General features: G+C 35.1%; 1 protein-coding gene across 3 annotated transcripts in view; it reads right to left on the reverse strand.

The window, feature by feature from the left end:
• Positions 1 to 19492, reverse strand: part of COG5 (component of oligomeric golgi complex 5) — a 307029-nt gene that overhangs the window by 251588 nt on the left and 35949 nt on the right. For all 3 annotated transcript variants that reach the window (XM_064575411.1, XM_064575412.1, XM_064575410.1), the window contains exon 6: positions 14585 to 14705. In XM_064575411.1, the coding sequence (XP_064431481.1) occupies positions 14585 to 14705 (121 nt within the window). The remainder of the gene's footprint in view (positions 1 to 14584; positions 14706 to 19492) is intronic.

Below are 19492 nucleotides of genomic sequence, written 5' to 3' on the forward strand. Positions count from 1 at the left end.
GCTCAACATCTGCAAATCAATCAGTGTGATACAATATATTAATAAAAGAACGAACAAGAACCATATGACCCTCTCAATAGATGCAGAAAAAGCATTTGACAAAGTACAGCATCCTTTCTTGATCAAAACTCTTCAGAGTATAGGGATAGACGGTACATACCTCAAAATCATAAAAGCCATCCATGAAAAACCCACAAGTGAATATCATTCTCAATGGGGAAAAATTGAGAGCTTTCCCCCTAAGGTCAGGAACACGGCAGGGATGTCCACTATCACCACTGCTATTCAACATAGTCCTAGAAGTCCTAGCCACAACAATCAGACAACAAAAAGAAATAAAAGGCATCTGAATTGGCAAAGAAGAAGTCGAACTCTCACTGTTTGCAGATGATATGATACTTTATGTGGAACACCCAAAAGATTCCACTCCAAAACTGCTAGAACTCATAAAGAAATTCAGTAAAGTGGCAGGATATAAAATCAGTGCACAGAAATCAGTGGCATTTCTATACACCAACAAGACAGAAGAGAAATGAAGGAGTCGATCCCATTTACAACTGCACCCAAAACCATAAGATACCTAGGAATAAATCTAACCAAAGAGGCAAAGGATCTGTACTCAGAAAACTATAGAATACTCATGAAAGAAATTGAGGAAGACACAAAGAAATGGAAAAATGTTCCATGCTCATGGATTGGAAGAACAAATATTGTGAAGATGTCAATGCTACCTAGAGCAATCTACACATTTAATGCAATCCCTATCAAAATACCATCCACTTTTTTCAAAGAAAATGGAACAAATAATCGTAAAATTTGTATGGAACTGGAAAAGACCCCGCATAGCCAGAGGAATGTTGAAAAAGAAAAGCAAAGCTGGCACATCACAATTCCGGACTTCCAGCTCTATTACAAAGCTGTCATCATCAAGACAGTATGGTACTGGCACAAAAACAGACACATAGATCAATGGAACAGAATAGAGAGCCCTGAAATGGACCCTCAATATGGTCAACTAATCTTCGACAAAGCAGGGAAGAATGCCCAATGGAAAAAAGACAGTCTCTTCAACAAATGGTGTTGGGAAAATTGGACAGTCACATGCAGAAGAATGAAACTGGACCGTTTCCTTACACCTCACACAAAAATAGACTCAAAATGGGTGAAAGACCTAAATGTGACACAGGAATCCATCAAAATCCTAAAGGAGAACACAGGCAGCAACCTCTACGACCTCAGACGCAGCAACTCCTTCCTAGAAACATCGCCAAAGGCAAGGGAAGCAAGGGCAAAAATGAACTACTGGGACTTCATCAAGATAAAAAGCTTTTGCACAGGCAAAGGAAACAGTCAACAAAACCGAAAGACAACCGACAGAATGGGAGAAGATATTTGTAAATGACATATCAGCTAGTATCCAAAATCTATAAAGAACTTATAAAACTCACACCCAAAGAACATATAATCCAATCAAGAAATGGGCAGAAGATATGAACAGACATTTCTGCAAAGAAGACATCCAAATGGCCAACAGACACATGAAAAAGTGCTCAATATCACTTGGCATCACGGAAATCCAAATCAAAACCTCAATGAGATAGCACCTCATACCAGTCAGAATGGCTGAAATTAACAAGTCAGGAAATGACAGATGTTGGCGAGGATGTGGAGAAAGGGCAACCCTCCTACACTGTTGGTGGGAATGCATGCTGGTGCAGCCACTCTGGAAAACAGTATGGAGGTTACTCAAAAAGTTGAAAATAGAGCTACCCTACGACCCAGCAATTGCACTACTGGGTATTTACCCCAAAGATACAAATGTAGTGATCTGAAGGGGGATGTGTACCCCAATGTTTATAGCAGCAATGTCCACAATAGCCAAACTATGGAAAGAGCCTAGCTGTCCATCAACAGATGAATAAATATATACATACACACACACACACAATGAAATATTATGCAGCCATCAAAAAAATGAAATCTTGTCATTTGCAATGACATGGATGGAAACTAGAGGGTATTATGCTAAGCAAAATAAGTCAATCAGAGAAAGACAAGTATCATATGATCTCACTGATATGAGGAATTTGAGAAAAAAGACAGAGGATCATAGGGGAAGGGAGGGAAAAATGAAACAAGATGAAACCAGACAGAGAGACAAACCACAAGAGACTCTTAATCTCAGGAAACAAAATGAGGGTTGCTGGAGTGGAGGGGCGGGGGTGGGAGGGATGGGGTGGCTGGGTGATGGACATTGGGGAGGGTATGTACTATGGTGAGCACTGTGAATTGTTTAAGACTGATGAATCACAGACCTGTGTCCCTGAAACAAATACTACATTATATGTTAATAAGAAAAATAAAAACAAAAAACAAAAAAAAAATAAGGTAAACAAAATGGGAAATAAACACAAAAATATGCTCAAAATCATGTAATCATGTCAGTGTAAGTTAAAATCACAAGGAGATATCACTACACATCTATTAGAGTGCCTAAAATTAAAATGATTCACAATGCCACACATTGAAGGATGTAAAGCAAATGGGACTCTCATGTACTGCTAGTGAAAATGTGCAATGTACAACCAGTTTGGAAAATAGTGTATCAAATCTTAAGAAATTAATCATAACACAGAAAACTCAGGAATTCCACTCAAGGTATTTACCCAAGAGCACTGAAAATAAATGTTCATAAAAGCTTTATTTACAATGGTCAAAAGATGAAAACCACCCAAATATGCATCAAAAGCAATGGATACACACACTGTGGTATATACATGCAGTGGAATACTACTCATCAAAGGAGTATATACTGTATGATTCCAAGTATATGAAATTCAAGAAAGAGCAAATGAAATCTCTAATAACCCAAAGTTTGTGTTGGAAGAGGGAAGACTGACTTAAAGAGGCACCAAACAACTTTTTGGGGAGATGAAAATGTTCTGTATCTTTACTGTGGTGGTGATTATACCAATGTATATACATATCACATCCCATCATAGTGTACAGTTCAAGTGGGTGCATTTTACTGCATATAAGTCATACCTGAAAAAAGTTGATTTTTTATAAACGGATTTAAATCTGTTTCTTGATATTTCCCAAAAAGGAACACCCACCCCAGTCTCAATCTAACTCCGGTGCCCACATTCTTCTTCCCGTTCTTCAAATGCATCATTAGTCCAGCTCCACTTGGGAAGTAAGGGACTATGCTTAGAGCACAACAGAAATGTACTTAAGAAAAAGGGAGGGGGAAGGAAGAGGAAGAACTGGGTGGGAGAGATTGTAAAGAAGATGAGGAAAAATGGAAAAAGTGGGGGGTGCGGGGGAGAGACATGAAGAAAGAAGTAATGAGAGAAGAGAAATGAAAGAAAGGAGATAATCTGATAAGATTATATGTGTGAACATATAGGTTATAAAGACCATACCAATATAAAGTATTAGTATTACTAACCAGAAAAGTTTTTAAAAAGTGTGTGAAATCAAGAAAATGAGAGAACTGACTGAAACGGTAATGAGATCTGGTATCTGTTTATTTGTTGCAAATAGGAGAGTAGTAGGTCTCAACTTCAAAGTTTGGATAGAAATAGGGATATAATATCTAGTCACTACCTCTAGTTTCTCCTTTTCATCTGCATCTATTTGCAAAGAAAGTTTTTCCAAAAAGTCTGGAACTTCCCAGCTCACTTCCCTCAAATTTCCTTAGCTCAGATGAGATCACATGTCTAAACAAATTACAGGAAAGAAAGAAACTACCAAGGCCAATCATGATCTAAACCCTGGAGTAAGGGCAGAGCCCCTTCCCTGAGCCCAGGGTTACTAAGATGAAAACTCAACAAATCTTGAACTCTGCCAGAAAGGAAGAAGAAGGGGAAAAAGGATTTGGGAAGACAATAACGTATATTACATTGATGGAGTATAGATCCATATGTTTTGGAAACCAAATTAAAATGTAAGAGTTGGCATCCTGTTTTGAAAAATAAAGATCCTATCCAACCGCTCTTTCCTAAAACAGACAGATGAAAGAGGTGTTCAGGAATAGTTGCTGACAAATTCAGCATTTTCCTCAAGCAGCAGCTCTTGATAAACTTGAGAAGTTAAAAAACTGAATCTCCAGAGATGCAGACCACATAATTTAGATATAGAGATTTTTCAAAGCAGATGTTACCAATCCCTGTAAATGCTACAGAAAAATCTTTATTAATCTCCATGTACCATCTCATTCTGAGCATCACGCCTTCTTAATGTACTCACCAGAATAAATTAGCCATAAGCTATATCCCTAGCTAACAAACTTGGCCATTTTGAGTTATATATGGTATTAACTAATTGGATTTTAGAGAATGGTTTCCCAGACAGAATGATACCAGGATTTTTTTCCCCACAAAGTGGAATTATTTTAATATATTGATGTATTAATTTTAGTGTTAAAATGTAAATAATATAGATCACAACTGACCACTGAACATATTCCTAGTTGTGATAATAAAATTATATTATCAGCATTATCTTCCATTTAGATATGGTAGAAAAGTATATTTCTGATTCACTGCAACAAATTTCAAGTCTGTAACATAGAAATAAAACAAATGAATAAAACTGCATCCTGTTTTACTGAACATGTCTCTCAGAATATCATTCTTGTTGTTTTCATGGTATTATGTTAAACTCTGGGGGCGCCTGGGTGGCTCAGTCTGTTAAGCATCTGCCTTTCCAGTGCCCCATCCTACATCTGACTCCCTGCTCAGCGGGGCATCTGCTTCTCCCTCTGCTCCTCTCCCCCACTCGTGCTCACTCTCTCTCTCTCAAATAAATAAAATCTTTGAAAAAATAAAAAAATCAAATAAAATGCTAAACTCCATAAATATACCTACAATCATAAATTTACATCAAACACTTTTAGCCTATAGCTAAATTTAATTTACCAAACCAAAGACTGATAAAAATGTTGCATGTAGTTCTAGGCTTTTTTATATATAAAGTAATGAAGTATAATGGCAATGAAAAGTAGAACATCCCACCTAAGTTCCCAAAAAATATCAGACTTAGAGATCCAAATGCAATTCACTAAGTAGGCTAACACCATTTTTAAGGAAAAGTCAATAAAATAATCCAGTAAAAAGAAAAAAAAGGTCAATAAAATAATAAGCCTGTATTTCTGAGGCACTCTTCATATCCATAATATTTAAAACTTAACATTATTAATGATATAAATACTGGAACGGAAAAGAGGTTGAGAACTACTGGGCTAAGCATCCAAATGGGAAAAAAAAAAGACAAAAAACAAACCTTTAGAACCAAGATATAAAAAAATTTGATACATTACTAGTCTGAAGAACCTTACACTAAATAAATCATTCTCAAATACTCATAAATGTTCCAGCAAGGGATGACAAATAGTAAGGTGCAATACAGAGCTTCCATAAGCATTAAATGACCATATGTAATAAAACATACACCTAGAAATACTACTGTAACTTTGAAATGTATGAAAATATTCTAAAGTTTACAGAAAGTAAGCTGTGGGCTCTTGGGTGGCTCAGTCGGTAAAAGTGTCTGCCTTTGGCTCAGGTCATGATCCCAGGGTTCTGGAATCGAGTGCCGCATCAGGCTCCCTGTTCAAGGGGAGCCTGCCTCTCCCTCTCCCTCTGCTGTTTCCTCCCACTCTCGCTCTATCTCTCCTTCTCTCAAATAAATAAATAAAATCTTAAAACAAAAAGTAAACTGCTTGTTTTGTCTGAATGTTATCCTGCTTTTTTTGATACTATGTGATAAAAGATAAAACCAGTAAAATAGGATCATAAACGCTGTGTGGTTATCATCTGTTAAATATAAACTTTAGTAACATTAAATTTCATTAATTAAAAAGAGGGGTAGTGTATAATTTTAGTATGCTTATCTCTATAACAGGCAAACCCATACCTAAACATAAGTCCACTATTCTGAACATTTGGATTTGAACACAGCATCACCCCCACCTGGTGGTAGCTGAATCCAGTCACATATGTAAGTAATTTAGAGGCCATCTAAAGCAAACATACTTACTGAAAATGTTTATCACCACAGGTGATTACAATATAGGCTGAAAAATGCATATTGAACTCTCCACCTTGAAGTTGTCACAAAAAAAACTCATGCGTGTATTAAATGCATTTAAGAAATCACCTCGGGCCTAATTTAATACTGGAAATAGTTATATGGCATATTTACAAATTTTCCTATCAGAAGAAAATTTTAGTAAGCTTGAAATAATAAAACTTTCTGAAATTTTCATCAACAACATCATCTTGTAGACATCTCAAAAAACATTAATCAGTTCAGGAAATTATCAGTCACCTAGTACATGGCAAAGATTATATAAATCATACTTCTCTCACCTGTGCATAAATCAGAACTGTTTGCCTGTAAGTACTGTTTTACTAGATTGAGAAAATATCAGTTACAAAACTAACAGTAGTGGGTGAAACAAACATACAGATAATCCTTTCCTTCTACATTAAATATTTCCCAAAATATTTCTCTGATAAATTTGGTTTACAGAATATTTTCTCATGATACATGGTACTAATGTATCGCAGCTTAGCAACATTATAAAACTCAGAAAACAGGACATAATAAAAATTAATTTCTATTATATCCAACTGCTTAATTATAACTTATGCTCGGTTATACTTTTTTAAAAAATGATCTTTAAATGTTAAATCAATAAAGCTTTTATACAGATGTTACTAACAACAGTCAACCAATAATCACAACATAAAATATATTACATAAACACGGTATATCTTAAATGTCATTTTTTTATCCTTTTTTTTTTTTTTTAAAGGACCCTGAGATCTACTAAAGGCAGCAATGCCTTTTGTAAAGTAATTGAATGATGCTATAGAGTTTAAGGAAAAGAGTACAGCACTGGTGGTTAAGAGGTCAGGCTCTGCCATCAGATTTTTACAGATATACCAGGCATATGACCTAGAGCCCACTAGAATATAAGCTCTTATAAAGGGGAGGGGCACTGCTTTTGTTTTGTTCATTGATATATCTGCAATATCAAGAACAGCACATGGCACACATAGCAGGCATTCAATAAATATGGGCTGAATGAACAAATGAATTTATCTAAGTCTTATGGTGAGAAATTGAGTGGAGCTTTTTTCTTATCTTTTCATGGAAAATGCAGATGAACCAAGATGAGAAAGCTGGGAAGAGAGGAGACTGGTTTCTCCCATGGACGATGAGAATAATAATAATAACAATAATAATAACATCATCATTGTCATTATCAGTTTTAAGCTTCGTTTCAGATAAGGATATACCTTAAACTTCTCAAACACAAAAACTACATTTACTCATATTATACCAGGTTCCTACAAAGCTACAGGGCTTATGTGTACTGAAACCTATTTGCTAAATAAACTAAATGAATCATAAATCATGATTTTCATAAAAAGACGAGAGAAAAAAAAAGACTAGAGAGTCCACATGAAAGTATGCTCTGCTTATTTTTTTATGGAAAATTTTTTCTCCTCCAATCCCTACTTGTAGGATAAGTAAAAATTAATTAGGAACTAAAAATTTTTAAACTACCTAGAAATAAAGTTATCATAAAACACAATATATATGATGTACATATATTATTTTAAAACTAAAAATCTTTGAAAATATAAAAACAGACTGGAATGAATGAGAAGACATTATATTTCTGTTTAGAAAGCATCAATACTATAAAAAGATACAAAGCTTATCATATTAACATATAAATCTTAAGTATTTAAATACTAACAAGTTTCTTCCAGCAAGTGGGATTAGCAGAAAATCATTCTAAAGTTCAAGAGACCAAATGTATGACTAAAATTTAGGGAACACTCAAACTCCCAATTCATATCTGGAATATAACTGTACTCAGCACTGAGATATAATTTTAATTGGAAGCAGAAACCTAATCAATTTTATTGTGTCCTACACTTGGATATAATAACATATAAACTAAATAGGGACAGTCAACAACATGAAGCATAAAACAAGAAATACAGAGTCAAGAGATTGGCAGTGACCAAGAGAGGTTTCCCATGACCCAAGACTTATTCAGAACTCCAGGTAAAAGTAGGCACATTATTAATGTGAAGATGTAAGCATCAGGCTTATCACACTTTGCGCCAAATATCTGAATCATACAACCAGCTTCCCTTGATCTAACTCAAATTCTACCAACAAGTCTCTGATTACAAATTTGTTTTTCCACTTAATCCATCCAGAGAGAAAATTAAATGTGTTCAGCCCAACGAACAGCACATACCTCACTGCAAATTAATGAACAGTGTTCTGGATTATAAACCAGTATCCTGTGAACTTGGTTAATATGAAGGGAAAGATGAAGCAGAATCAAGAAAATTTCAGAAGGATGAGTTGTCATTACAGTTGGTGAGAGCTCCAATCACCCCTACCTATATATGAATCCCCTATCCCATTTCTCCCCAAAAGCTGTGAAAAGAATGCCTATCAATGGGAGGAGGGGGATGAATTATGAATCATCTCTGCCTCAACTCAAGACTCACAAAAAGCTGGGCTGCGATCCCTCTATGGATCAACCCTTTTTCACTCGTATTGCTGGTCTCTGATTTGTTGCTCATTCTTTTTATGTATTTTTTCTTATTATGTATTTTTGTAAGTCAAATGAATGCCTTCTTTACAAGTCAGGCAATAAAATATCCATACACATTATTAATTCTCACTGTTGGCAAAATAAAGTTTCTAAGCCAGAAAAAGTGAGAGAGAAATAAACCCTAATTATGGTAACTTCACAAGGTAAATATTGGCTCTTGGTAGTCATGACTCTCAAAAACACCTAGTAAACTTTAAGATAATTAAAGATTCATCGTTTAAAAAAAACTTCCAAAAGTAAGGGTCTAATACAAATAAGGAGAAATAAAATGTAAGGAATCTAAATGAAATCACAAGTAGAGAGGAACTAGGTTCAAACTGAATTTCTCAACAACTCCAAGGCAACTAGTATACAAGAAAAGATTATCTACCTAAAATCAAAATAGTACAGATTTATGTCTTCCATGTTCTCTCTACAATTAAATATTCTATCAAAAACTAATGATGTAATGTATGGTGATTAACATAATTAAAAAAATACATTTAAATATTCTAATCCAACAGTATCCAGCAGAATTTTAACATTTGATAACACTAAAGCAAAGAGTATACTAGATTCCTTACCAATGAGTATATGGTGGATAGGTCAAGTTGTCTATATCATGGGTAGAATACCTCATCATGTTCCAAAGGAGAAAACAAATAATGTTGATCGCGGAAATGTAGCACTTTCTGGTTTCACCACTATAGCTTTGATTCAATGCAGAAAAAGTACAAATGCATTCCATGGAATAAGGAAACCTGTTACTCAACCTGATCTAGATACACTGATATTACAAAAACCTTTCCAATAGTTTAATCTTAAGTAATTTCAGACACCAATTTAATTTGTAAGAAGGTCCCTTCCTCTGGTTCACAATGACAGCTTACCAAGCTGCTCAAAAAATTCTGAAAAGATATCAAGCTTATGAATCATGTAGAGACCCTGATTTGATGGGCTAACAACAATTTTAAAGGGTAGTTGGTACTAAAAATACATTTTTAAGTACATTATCTTGCCGATGCTCAAAAAAATGTTATCAATTTGTATGTAGTAAGGCCCAACTAAATTTTCATCTAGTCTTGGGACTCTTCTTAAAGAAAAGCATTAAATCAATGATACAATGTAATCCTGAAACCTACACTAAGTAGTTTTAAAAAATCATTGCAGAACAGTCTGCCTGAAAAATTCCAAGTATGCCTGCGCTAATCCTGCTTATTCTCAGTAAGACACTAGTACAATTTTAATTTTTGTTTCCCTAATGCCTAATGATGTTGAGCACCTTACAGGCACAGCTGCCATCCATGTATCTTCTTTGGTGAAGTGTCTGTACAAATCTTTTGCCTATTTTTTAATTGCATTGTTTGTGTTCTTACCAAGGTTGTAGAGTGTTCTATATATTCGGGACACTAGTCCTTTAGCAAATACATACTTTGCATGTATTTTCTTCCTGTTTATGGCTTGCCTTTTCATTCTTCTAATAGTATCATTCAAAGAACAGAAGTTTTAAATTTTGATAAAATCTAATTTATCAGTTTTTCTGTGTGTGAATTGTGCTTTGAATGATATATCTATGAAATCATTTTCTAATTCAAAGTCACAGGGGCACCTGGGTGGCTCAGTTGTTAAGCGTCTGCCTTCGGCTCAGGTCATGATCCCAGGGTCCTGGGGTTGAGCCCCGCATCAGACTCCCTGCTCCGCAGGAAGCCTGCTTCTCCCTCTCCCTCTCCCCCTGCTTTTGTTCCCTCTCTCGCTGTGTCTCTCTCTGTCAAATAAATAAATAAAATCTTAAAACAAAGTCACAGAAATGTTCTCTTGTATTTCCTTCTAGATTTTCTATAATGTAGGTTTTCCATTTAGGGCTATGATCCATTTTCAGTTAGTTTTATTTTATTTTTTTAATATGAAGTGAGGTATGACTACAAGTTCACTGTTTCGCATATAGCTATCCAATTGTGCCAGTACCATCTGCTGAAAAGACTACCTTCTCCCTGCTAAATTTGTCAAAAATCAGTTGTTCATATAAGTGTAGGTCTATTTCTAGACTCACTATTCTGTTCCATTGATATGTTTGTCTATCTTTTTGTCTTGTTTACTATAAGTTTTTGTAGTAAGTCTTCAAATCAGGTAGGGTTAATCTTCCAACTTTGTTCTCTTTTAAAAGCTTTGTCTATTTAGATATTTTGCATTTCCATATGAATTTTCAAATCAGTTTGTTAATTTCTAAATAAAAACCTGTTGGGATTCAGATTATAACCATATTGAATTCATATAGATCAATTTAGAGAGAATGGATATCTTAACAATATTAAGTCTTCCATTTCACAGACAAGGTTTATTTATTAATTTATGTCTTCTTTCACCATTCACAATGTTTTCTAGTTCTCAGTCTATATGTCTTACGAATCTTTTGTCAAATTCAACCTATTTCATATTTTTCATATTTATAATTGGTATTTTTGAATTTCAATTTCCAGTTGCTTGTTAACAGTACATGGAAATAAAACTAATTTTTGTATATTAATCTTGTATCCTGAAATCTTGCTAAACTCCTTTATTAGTTCAAATTTTTTGTAAACTCAAAACAGTACCACTATACATCTATTAGAACGGCTAAAATTAACAAGACTATTACAAGTGTTAGCATGTGGAGAAGTACAATTTTCATATACTACTGATAGGAATGTAAAATTTTACAACTACTTTGAAAAACACCTTGGCAATTTCTTAAAAAGTTAAACATACATCTACCATATGATCTAGCCATTCCATTCCTATGTATTTATCAAAGATAAATGAAAGCATATATGTCCATACAAAGACTTGTACATGAATGTTCATAGCAGCTTGATTTGTTATAGCCAAAAACTAGAAACAACCCAAATATCCATCAACAGGCTAATGGATAAGCCAACTGTGGGATATCTAATAGATGGAATACTACTCAGAAAAAGAAAGGAAGGAGCTATTGATACACACAACAACATGGATAAATCTCAAAATTAACTGACTGGAAGAAGCCACAAGAACACATACAAACTGTATGATTTCTAAAGTGCCAACTAAATCTACAGTGACAGAAAGAAGATCAGCAAATGCCTGAGGAAGGCTTGCCAAGTGGCAGGAGGAAACTTTTGGGAGTGATAGTTATGTTCATTACCTTGATGCTGGTGATGTTTCGTGTCAAAACTTACCAAACTATACATTTTCAATATGTGCAGTTTATTGAATGTCATTTAGACCTCAATTTAAGAAAAGGTACCAATATAAAATAATTGTCACCAGGTACCAGAATATAGTTTTTATATTGGTATATAATTCAAATACCATAAAATTCAACAGTTTTAAGTGCACAATTCAGCAGCTTTTCCATATACTGATGAGGTTGTGCAACAATCACCACTATTTAATTCCAGAACATTTTCATCATCCCAAAGAGAAATTGGTAGCCTTTAGCAGTCACTCTACATTCCCTCCAGTCCCTCAAAATACACTTAATTTCTAGATGACAATGTATTTCGTCTGGTCTCTGCAATTCAACCATCAAGACCTTTCAAGTTTAAGAGATTATTTTAAGCTAATTTCAAGGGCCTGTGTAAACACTACTACTCTTCATCATTTTATTCTTTCTAATGAGAATCAGAACCATACTGATATAGACACTGATAATTTCAGAGATGTTCCAATCATAAAATATCATTTTGTATATATGTGTAATTGTAATACTGATTCCCAAGTTATTACTTTTATTAACATATTAATTCCAAAAGAAGAAACTTTATCTTCCTCTTGGCTTCTCCTTATTATCAATGCCAGGGTTGGCTAAGACTGAACCACAGTGGTGAATGATGAAGAGATGATGTCTTTGCAAATTTTGAATGGTATATAATCTGCAAAGGTTAAAAAATTTAAGTTACTATAATCCATTTTGAGATAATTCCACCATGAACTATATTTTCTCAACAACTATTCACCATTTAATATTTTAAAAACTTTGGATAAAGCCAATGCCTCATTGGAAGGATAATGGGTTTATACTCTACACTGAACCAACTCAGAACATTATGATTGATACTTGTGTCTGTTTTTTTAAAAAGAAGACATCACCATTTGCATTACAGCATCTGTTTTTTCTAGAAAAAAATGACAGTCATAATCAAAATCTAGCAATTTTTTATTATGGAACAGTGTCAATGATGACAAATATACATAATAAACCTTGGAATAATTTGTGCCTGTTTTTAATGATTCTATTATCCTACAGATTATTTTTGGAGCAAAGAAATTAAATGTGATAAAGCAAAAAATAAAAGCTTATACTAGAATTTTTACACTCCTACATTTAGCACATATTGTGAAAAAAAAACACTCAAGCGTTACTCACTGATTAAAAATTAACTTTTTAACAGACTTTAACTATAGAGAACAAACTGATGATTACTAGAGGAGAGGTGGGGGGAATGGGTTAAATAGATGATGGGGATTAAGGAGTGCATTTAGCTGTGATGAGCACCCAGTGATGTACAGAAGTACTGAATCACTATATTATACACCTGAAAATAATATAACACTTTGTTAACTAACTAGAACTTAAAACTTAAATTTTTTTAATTTAAGTAAATATTTTTTATATAATATATTCCAAGCATACTAAATCACAAGTTAGATATATTCCCAATGATATTCCCAATGCTTAGGCAATGTATTTGAGCATTAAAAATTGATACTCAAGTATCATTTATGAAGGAGGCTATACTGCTTTAGTAAAAAATATGGAATAAGCATTACAACCTGACTATGTAATTGAAATAGCAAAGACAGAAAAATTCAAAAATAACATGTAATGCATATCTTTCTGATATTATTTTCAAAGCATACCACGAAGAGTAAGTAGACTCTTGATACTTGAATTGGATATCATCAAAGACCTCTGGACCTACAAAGGTACAAAATCACTAAACACATCCACTTCAGAAGAATTACTGAGTACCCAAAGAAAAGAAGAAAACCACAAAGCCTCATTAAAATGCAGGTGTTAGTTCTATGTACACTCAGTAGCTATTCAAAATTTTGCCTGAAATATGAACTATATCATCATGGACCTTGCAGCTTGTTAATAGTCAAAACTATGAATGTTAAACCCTTGAATGTCAAGAGTCTGTTTTAAACACTTGAAAGATGAATGAGCATATTAAGAAATGAATTCAATAAGTCTTCTAGGCATAATGTCAACATAGGATTTGTCACCTAAAAAAAATTTCTCCTACAGAAATGAAAATTAAGTTCACATGAAAACCTGTACACAAATGTTTACAGTAGCTCTATTCATAATCACCAAAAACTAGGAACAACATAAACTTCCTTCAGTCCTTGAATCAATAAACTGTGGTAAAACCACACAATGATATTCCACCAAACACCAAGTAACAAACAATGGTATAAATAAAAACTTGGATATATCTCAAAGGTATTATGCTGAATACAAAAATCAGCCTCAAAAGGTTACATACTTTATAATCCCATTTATGTGACATTCCCCAAAATATAAAACTAAACTGATGGAGAACCAATCAATGGTTGCCAAAGTTAGGGGAGGAGGTGAGACTGTAAAGGGATAGCAGGAGGAAATTTTTGGGGTGATGAAACTTATTCTATATCATGACTGTGCTGGCGATTACATGAGTAATCTATGCATGTGTTAAAATTCATAGGCGTGTACACCCAAAAAAACGGCCAATTCTACCGTATGAGAATTTTAAAAATAAACAGCATTTCTAAGAAATCAACTAATTTTATTCACCCATTTTGCAAAGTGTGACAATGTTGTATACAGCCAATTATTAAATACATTTGTTCAATAATATTTGTTACTGGTGATAACAAAAGCCAACAAATCAAGTGACTGAAAAATCTGTAAAACTCTAATTTTTTAATTAAAAGAGGACTTACCAAGTTCATTAAGACTCTGAGCAGCTTTTGTTATCTCTCTACTCCCCCCTTGCAGTTGTCCTTGGAGTCTCTTAGTGAGATATAAGATGCGAATTATTCTCCGAAGCAAATCACAGGCAACCTGTGTAAATATCAAAATAAAATAAATAAGTGTAATCAATCCATGAAGTTTCATTGCTATTATGCTGTGAATCTGTCCATTCTTTCCAGATGCTAACGACTCATTCATGTCTTTTTTGTGTTTTCTACCCATCAGAAACCTAAAAAATCACAAAGCCTGGAAAGCATCATTTTACAGTAAACTCTAGTTTATCCCAAAAGAAGAGATTTGGGGACCAAAGTGCTGTGAAACCTGGGAACTCCTTTCCTCAGTCCTAGACCAGTTTTCTTCTCTAGGCCAGTGGTTCGCAGTCTTCATATTAAATTCGAAAGTGTAGGTTCCAAAAGTTCCAAGCCCACACCATAGCCCTGACCAATTAAATCAGGATCTCTAGAGGTGGGAACGAAGCATCAGTATTTCTTTTTAATATCCTCAGTGGTGCCCGCGTGCAACCAAGGTTGACAGCTACTCTGCTGCTGCTGCTTAGCTACTGCCTCTGTTTCCAATCCTGGTTTCTCTTTCCTGGGTCCACAGGGGAGCAGACTTAAAACTTCTGATTTCACTAGACCTAAGGAGTAAGTCCCCTCCTTGAATTTGTCTAATGGTTCTTTTATCACTAATAACAAATTAGGAAAGTTATTAAAACAAAAAAAACTATCATATATACATGGCACCTCCTATTCTCTTTTCATCACCAGATGTAATATTTCACCTTTACCTAGCCAAAGACTAAGACACAAAATGAAGGCTCATGTATTTCAGGACACTTTACTGTAGAAGCTGGGTCCAGAGCAATGGCCTGAGGGAGAGACAGAAGAGGGGAGACTGATGGAATCACAGATATGTAGTGACCTTTAGTATCAGTAGTGATAATGAAGAGAGACAGTCTGTGCTGCTACATTACCACCATCTTTATGGCCCTGAAGCTGGTTGAGAAGAACATCTCCCATCTAAGGAGGAAAATCATTAACTGGAGGCAGTAAGAATTAAAAGCACTAGGAAAAGAGTTGAGACTCCAGCTATAAACATTTTTTTCTTAAAGATTTTTTTTTTTTAATTTATTTATTTGAGAGAGAGAGAATGAGAGAGAGCAAGCACATGAGAGGGGGGAGGGTCAGAGGGAGAAGCAGACTCCCTGCCGAGCAGGGAGCCCGATGCGGGACTCGATCCCGGGACTCCAGGATCATGACCTGAGCCGAAGGCAGTCGCTTAACCAACTGAGCCACCCAGGCGCCCTAAACATTTTTTTCTGAATGAAACACACAAACACACCCAGACCCAGAACCACACGTGCACCCACACAACATACAGAGACACATAAACATAAAATTTGTTCAAAAATACAATGTTTACAAACATATGTAAGTCAAAGGTGACCAATTACTAAATATGCTTACCTCAATGCTTTTTTTTTTTTTTAAAGATTTTATTTATTTATTTGACAGACAGAGACACAGCGAGAAAGGGAACACAAGGAGGGGGAATGAGAGAGGGAGAAGCAGGCTTCCCGCTGAGCAGGGAGCCCGATCCCAGGACTATGGGATAACGACCTGAGCCGAAGGCAGACGCTTAAGGACTGAGCCACCCAAGCACCGCACCCCACCTGAATGCTTTTCTGAGTAACTACAGTCTAAAGCACTTACAATGATAAAAGAATGCCAACTAAGAATCTGTCCCTGAAAATTGGAAGATTTGGGCATCTTTATCTTTTAATTAAATTTTATTTTCTGAATAAGTAATATAAGCACATAATTCAAGATTCAAAAGAAAAAAAGTCACCCTCGTATCTCTGTCACAAATATGCACTTATCAAAAACCACCGTTATAGGGCGCCTGGGTGGCTCAGTTGGTTAAGCGACTGCCTTCGGCTCAGGTCATGATCCTGGATCAAGTCCCACATTGGGCTCCCTGTTCGGCAGGGAGTCTGCTTCTCCCTCTCCCACTCCCCGTTTGTGTTCCCTCTCTCGCTGTGTCTTTCTCTGTCAAATAAATAAATAAAATCTTAAAAAAAAAAAAAAAAAAAAACCACCGTTATCAGTTTTTTGCTTGTCAGAATAGTGTTTTTAAATGAACCAGTTGGAATGTTGAATCCCTAGTGATCATTCCTCTGGGATTCTAAATACATCATGAGGAGAAACACCAGATCTTACTTTAGTCTAATCACCTAGAATTGTCCTTCTAGAATTCCCCAGTACCTGTCCAATAAAGGATATGCCCTCAAAAATGAAATCTTTGAGCTTATTTCTAATGCTTTTATTTTTAACCATACTTCATCCATCATCAAGTCTTACTATTCTTCTGTTGCATATCACAACTGTTACATTATCTTTGTTCCTACAAGCATCACATAATCCAAATCTTTACCACCTTCACCTTCACAATGTGATGTACACTAGCTTTCCAATCTCTTCCTGAAATCCATCCTGCTAGGTTTATCTTCTTAGAAACACAGTTTTCAGCACTCTAGCCCCTCTTTTTAATAAACTTCAGTGGCTCTCTACTGAGAGATTATGTTCAATCTTCTCACGATAGCATTTAATAAAATCCTCAGTCAAGAAGTCTTAGATAATATATAAGGCATCACTTACCACTAATTCCTAATATAGTGGCCTCCACTCCAGTCAATTTCCCTTCCTTATTTTTTATTTTGGACTTTTATAACCAAATTTAATACAAACATTATTCAGCACTAAAAAGAAATGAGATATCAAGCCAGGAAAAGGCATAGAGGAGCCTTAAATTCATGTTACTAAGTGAAAGAAGTTAATCTGAAAGGCTGTATATTGTATGATTCCAACTATCTAACACTCTGGAAAAGGCAAAACTATAAAGGAAAAAGATCAGTGGCTGCCAAAGTTTGGAGGAATGAATAGGCAGAGTATAGAGGACTTTCAGGGCACTAAAAATACTTTGTATAACACTATAATGACTGACATATGTCACCATACATTTGTCCCAAACCACTGAATGTACACCAAGAGTGAACCCTGATGTAAACTATGGACTTTGGGAGATGATGTGTCAATGTAAGTTCATCAACTGTAACACATGTACCACTCTGGGAGGGGGGAGATGGTGATTAAGGGGGAGGCCATGCATGTGTGGGGACAGGGGATATGGGAGACACCTCCATCTTCCTCTTACTTTCGCTGTGAACCTAAAACTGCTCTAAAATAGTCTTTGAAATAGATATAGATATTACAAACACAGAAAACCACACAGAGAAATTACAGCTAACTGAACTTGGAACCACCATGCAGATCAGAAGACAGAACCATGTCAGCGACTACAGAAGCCCTCCATGTATGTACCCTATCCCAGTCATGACACCCTCCATCCATTCCCTTCTCACTCTCCCAACCCAACCAAGAAACACCACTACTCTGGTTTTTGTGGTAATCACTTCCTTACTTTTATTTATGGTTTTATTACTGAAATGTATATACCTAACTGCTATAGTTGAAACTCGCCCTTTTTTTTAATCCATATAGGTTCCCTCACCATCTCTTACTTTTTCTTTACAATCTGCTAAGCATATTCGACCATCTGTCCTATACATTTCCCACAGGCTGGGTTTCACGGAATGCAGTCCCACTGTGCAGCTGAACATGTTCCTCTGTCTTGCGTGTTTCCCATACATTGGCAGTTGGATGTAGGCAGCTTTGTCAGACTCAGGCTTAGTATTTTGGGTATTTTCCTTAGGTAGTGGTGCATGTGCAGCACATGTGTGATTTTCTCTTTGTGTTGTTAGCAGTCACTGATACTCAATGTCAAAATCCATTAAAATATAGAGATTACTCCAATTCTATCATTTTGTCTTTACTTGCTAGCATATAAAATTTTCTATAAAAAGAAACTTTACCTCACCTACTATATGTTTACCTGGTGGTACTGTTCATAAAGAAAAGTAAAAATAAATACTTGATTCTTTCCCTTGCTTCATCAGATTTCAAAATTAAAGACTGTTTTCCTGGTATCTACTAAAGATGAACAGTATGAACTCAGAGATTTAGACATAATACAGGATGCCAACCCACTTAGCTCTTACCCTTGCAGATGCTCACCTTGTCCCTTTGTGGCCAGTGGGAGCCTCTGAGGGTGATCAATGGTACCAAATGCCTGAGAAAGAGGTTTCCTGGGACCCGGGACTTCCAGTGCTAAAACTGAGCTTGTTAGTCATCCCAGACGCTCTTTGAGTTGGCTCCTCAATCCTTTGGTCTTGACTCTAGTTAGTAATGGCTGATAGCTTCCTTGATATATAGTATAAAAATATTCCAGGATCATTTTATATATTTCATGCCCTGGAATCAAAGATTTATCAAAGAAGCCCCAATTTATTTTAGAAGTCAGCAGCATTTCAAGAACACATTCTGGGACTAGGTTTGCTCATTTCTGTGACTTTTCAGCAGACATAGCTAGGAAATGTCAGAATCAAATTACATAAAAAAAAAAATTATAAGGACCAAAAAACAGAAGGACCACATCTTTAAGTTGCTAAAAGAAAACTGTCAACCTAGAACTCTATATCCAATGAACATATCTTCAAGAATGAAAGTGAAAAAAGCCGCTTTCATGTAAAATAAATTAAGAAAATAGAAAAAAATTATCACATATTCATTTGCTTTATTCCATAATATACATAAAACATCTTCAGATTAATATTATACATATACATATGTACAAAAATATATACATATGTGATGTATATGTCAAGATAAAATTAAAATACCTCATGAGTTCATACTGATATTTCCAATTAAAAATCAGGAGCACAGGGTGTTTACTTATTCTTCTAACTTACATCTGTA

This window comes from Mirounga angustirostris, unplaced genomic scaffold, assembly GCF_029215605.1.
Source record: "Mirounga angustirostris isolate CCGP_5_RB_7025 unplaced genomic scaffold, mMirAng1.0.hap1 SCAF_12, whole genome shotgun sequence".
Classification (NCBI taxonomy): domain Eukaryota; kingdom Metazoa; phylum Chordata; class Mammalia; order Carnivora; family Phocidae; genus Mirounga; species Mirounga angustirostris.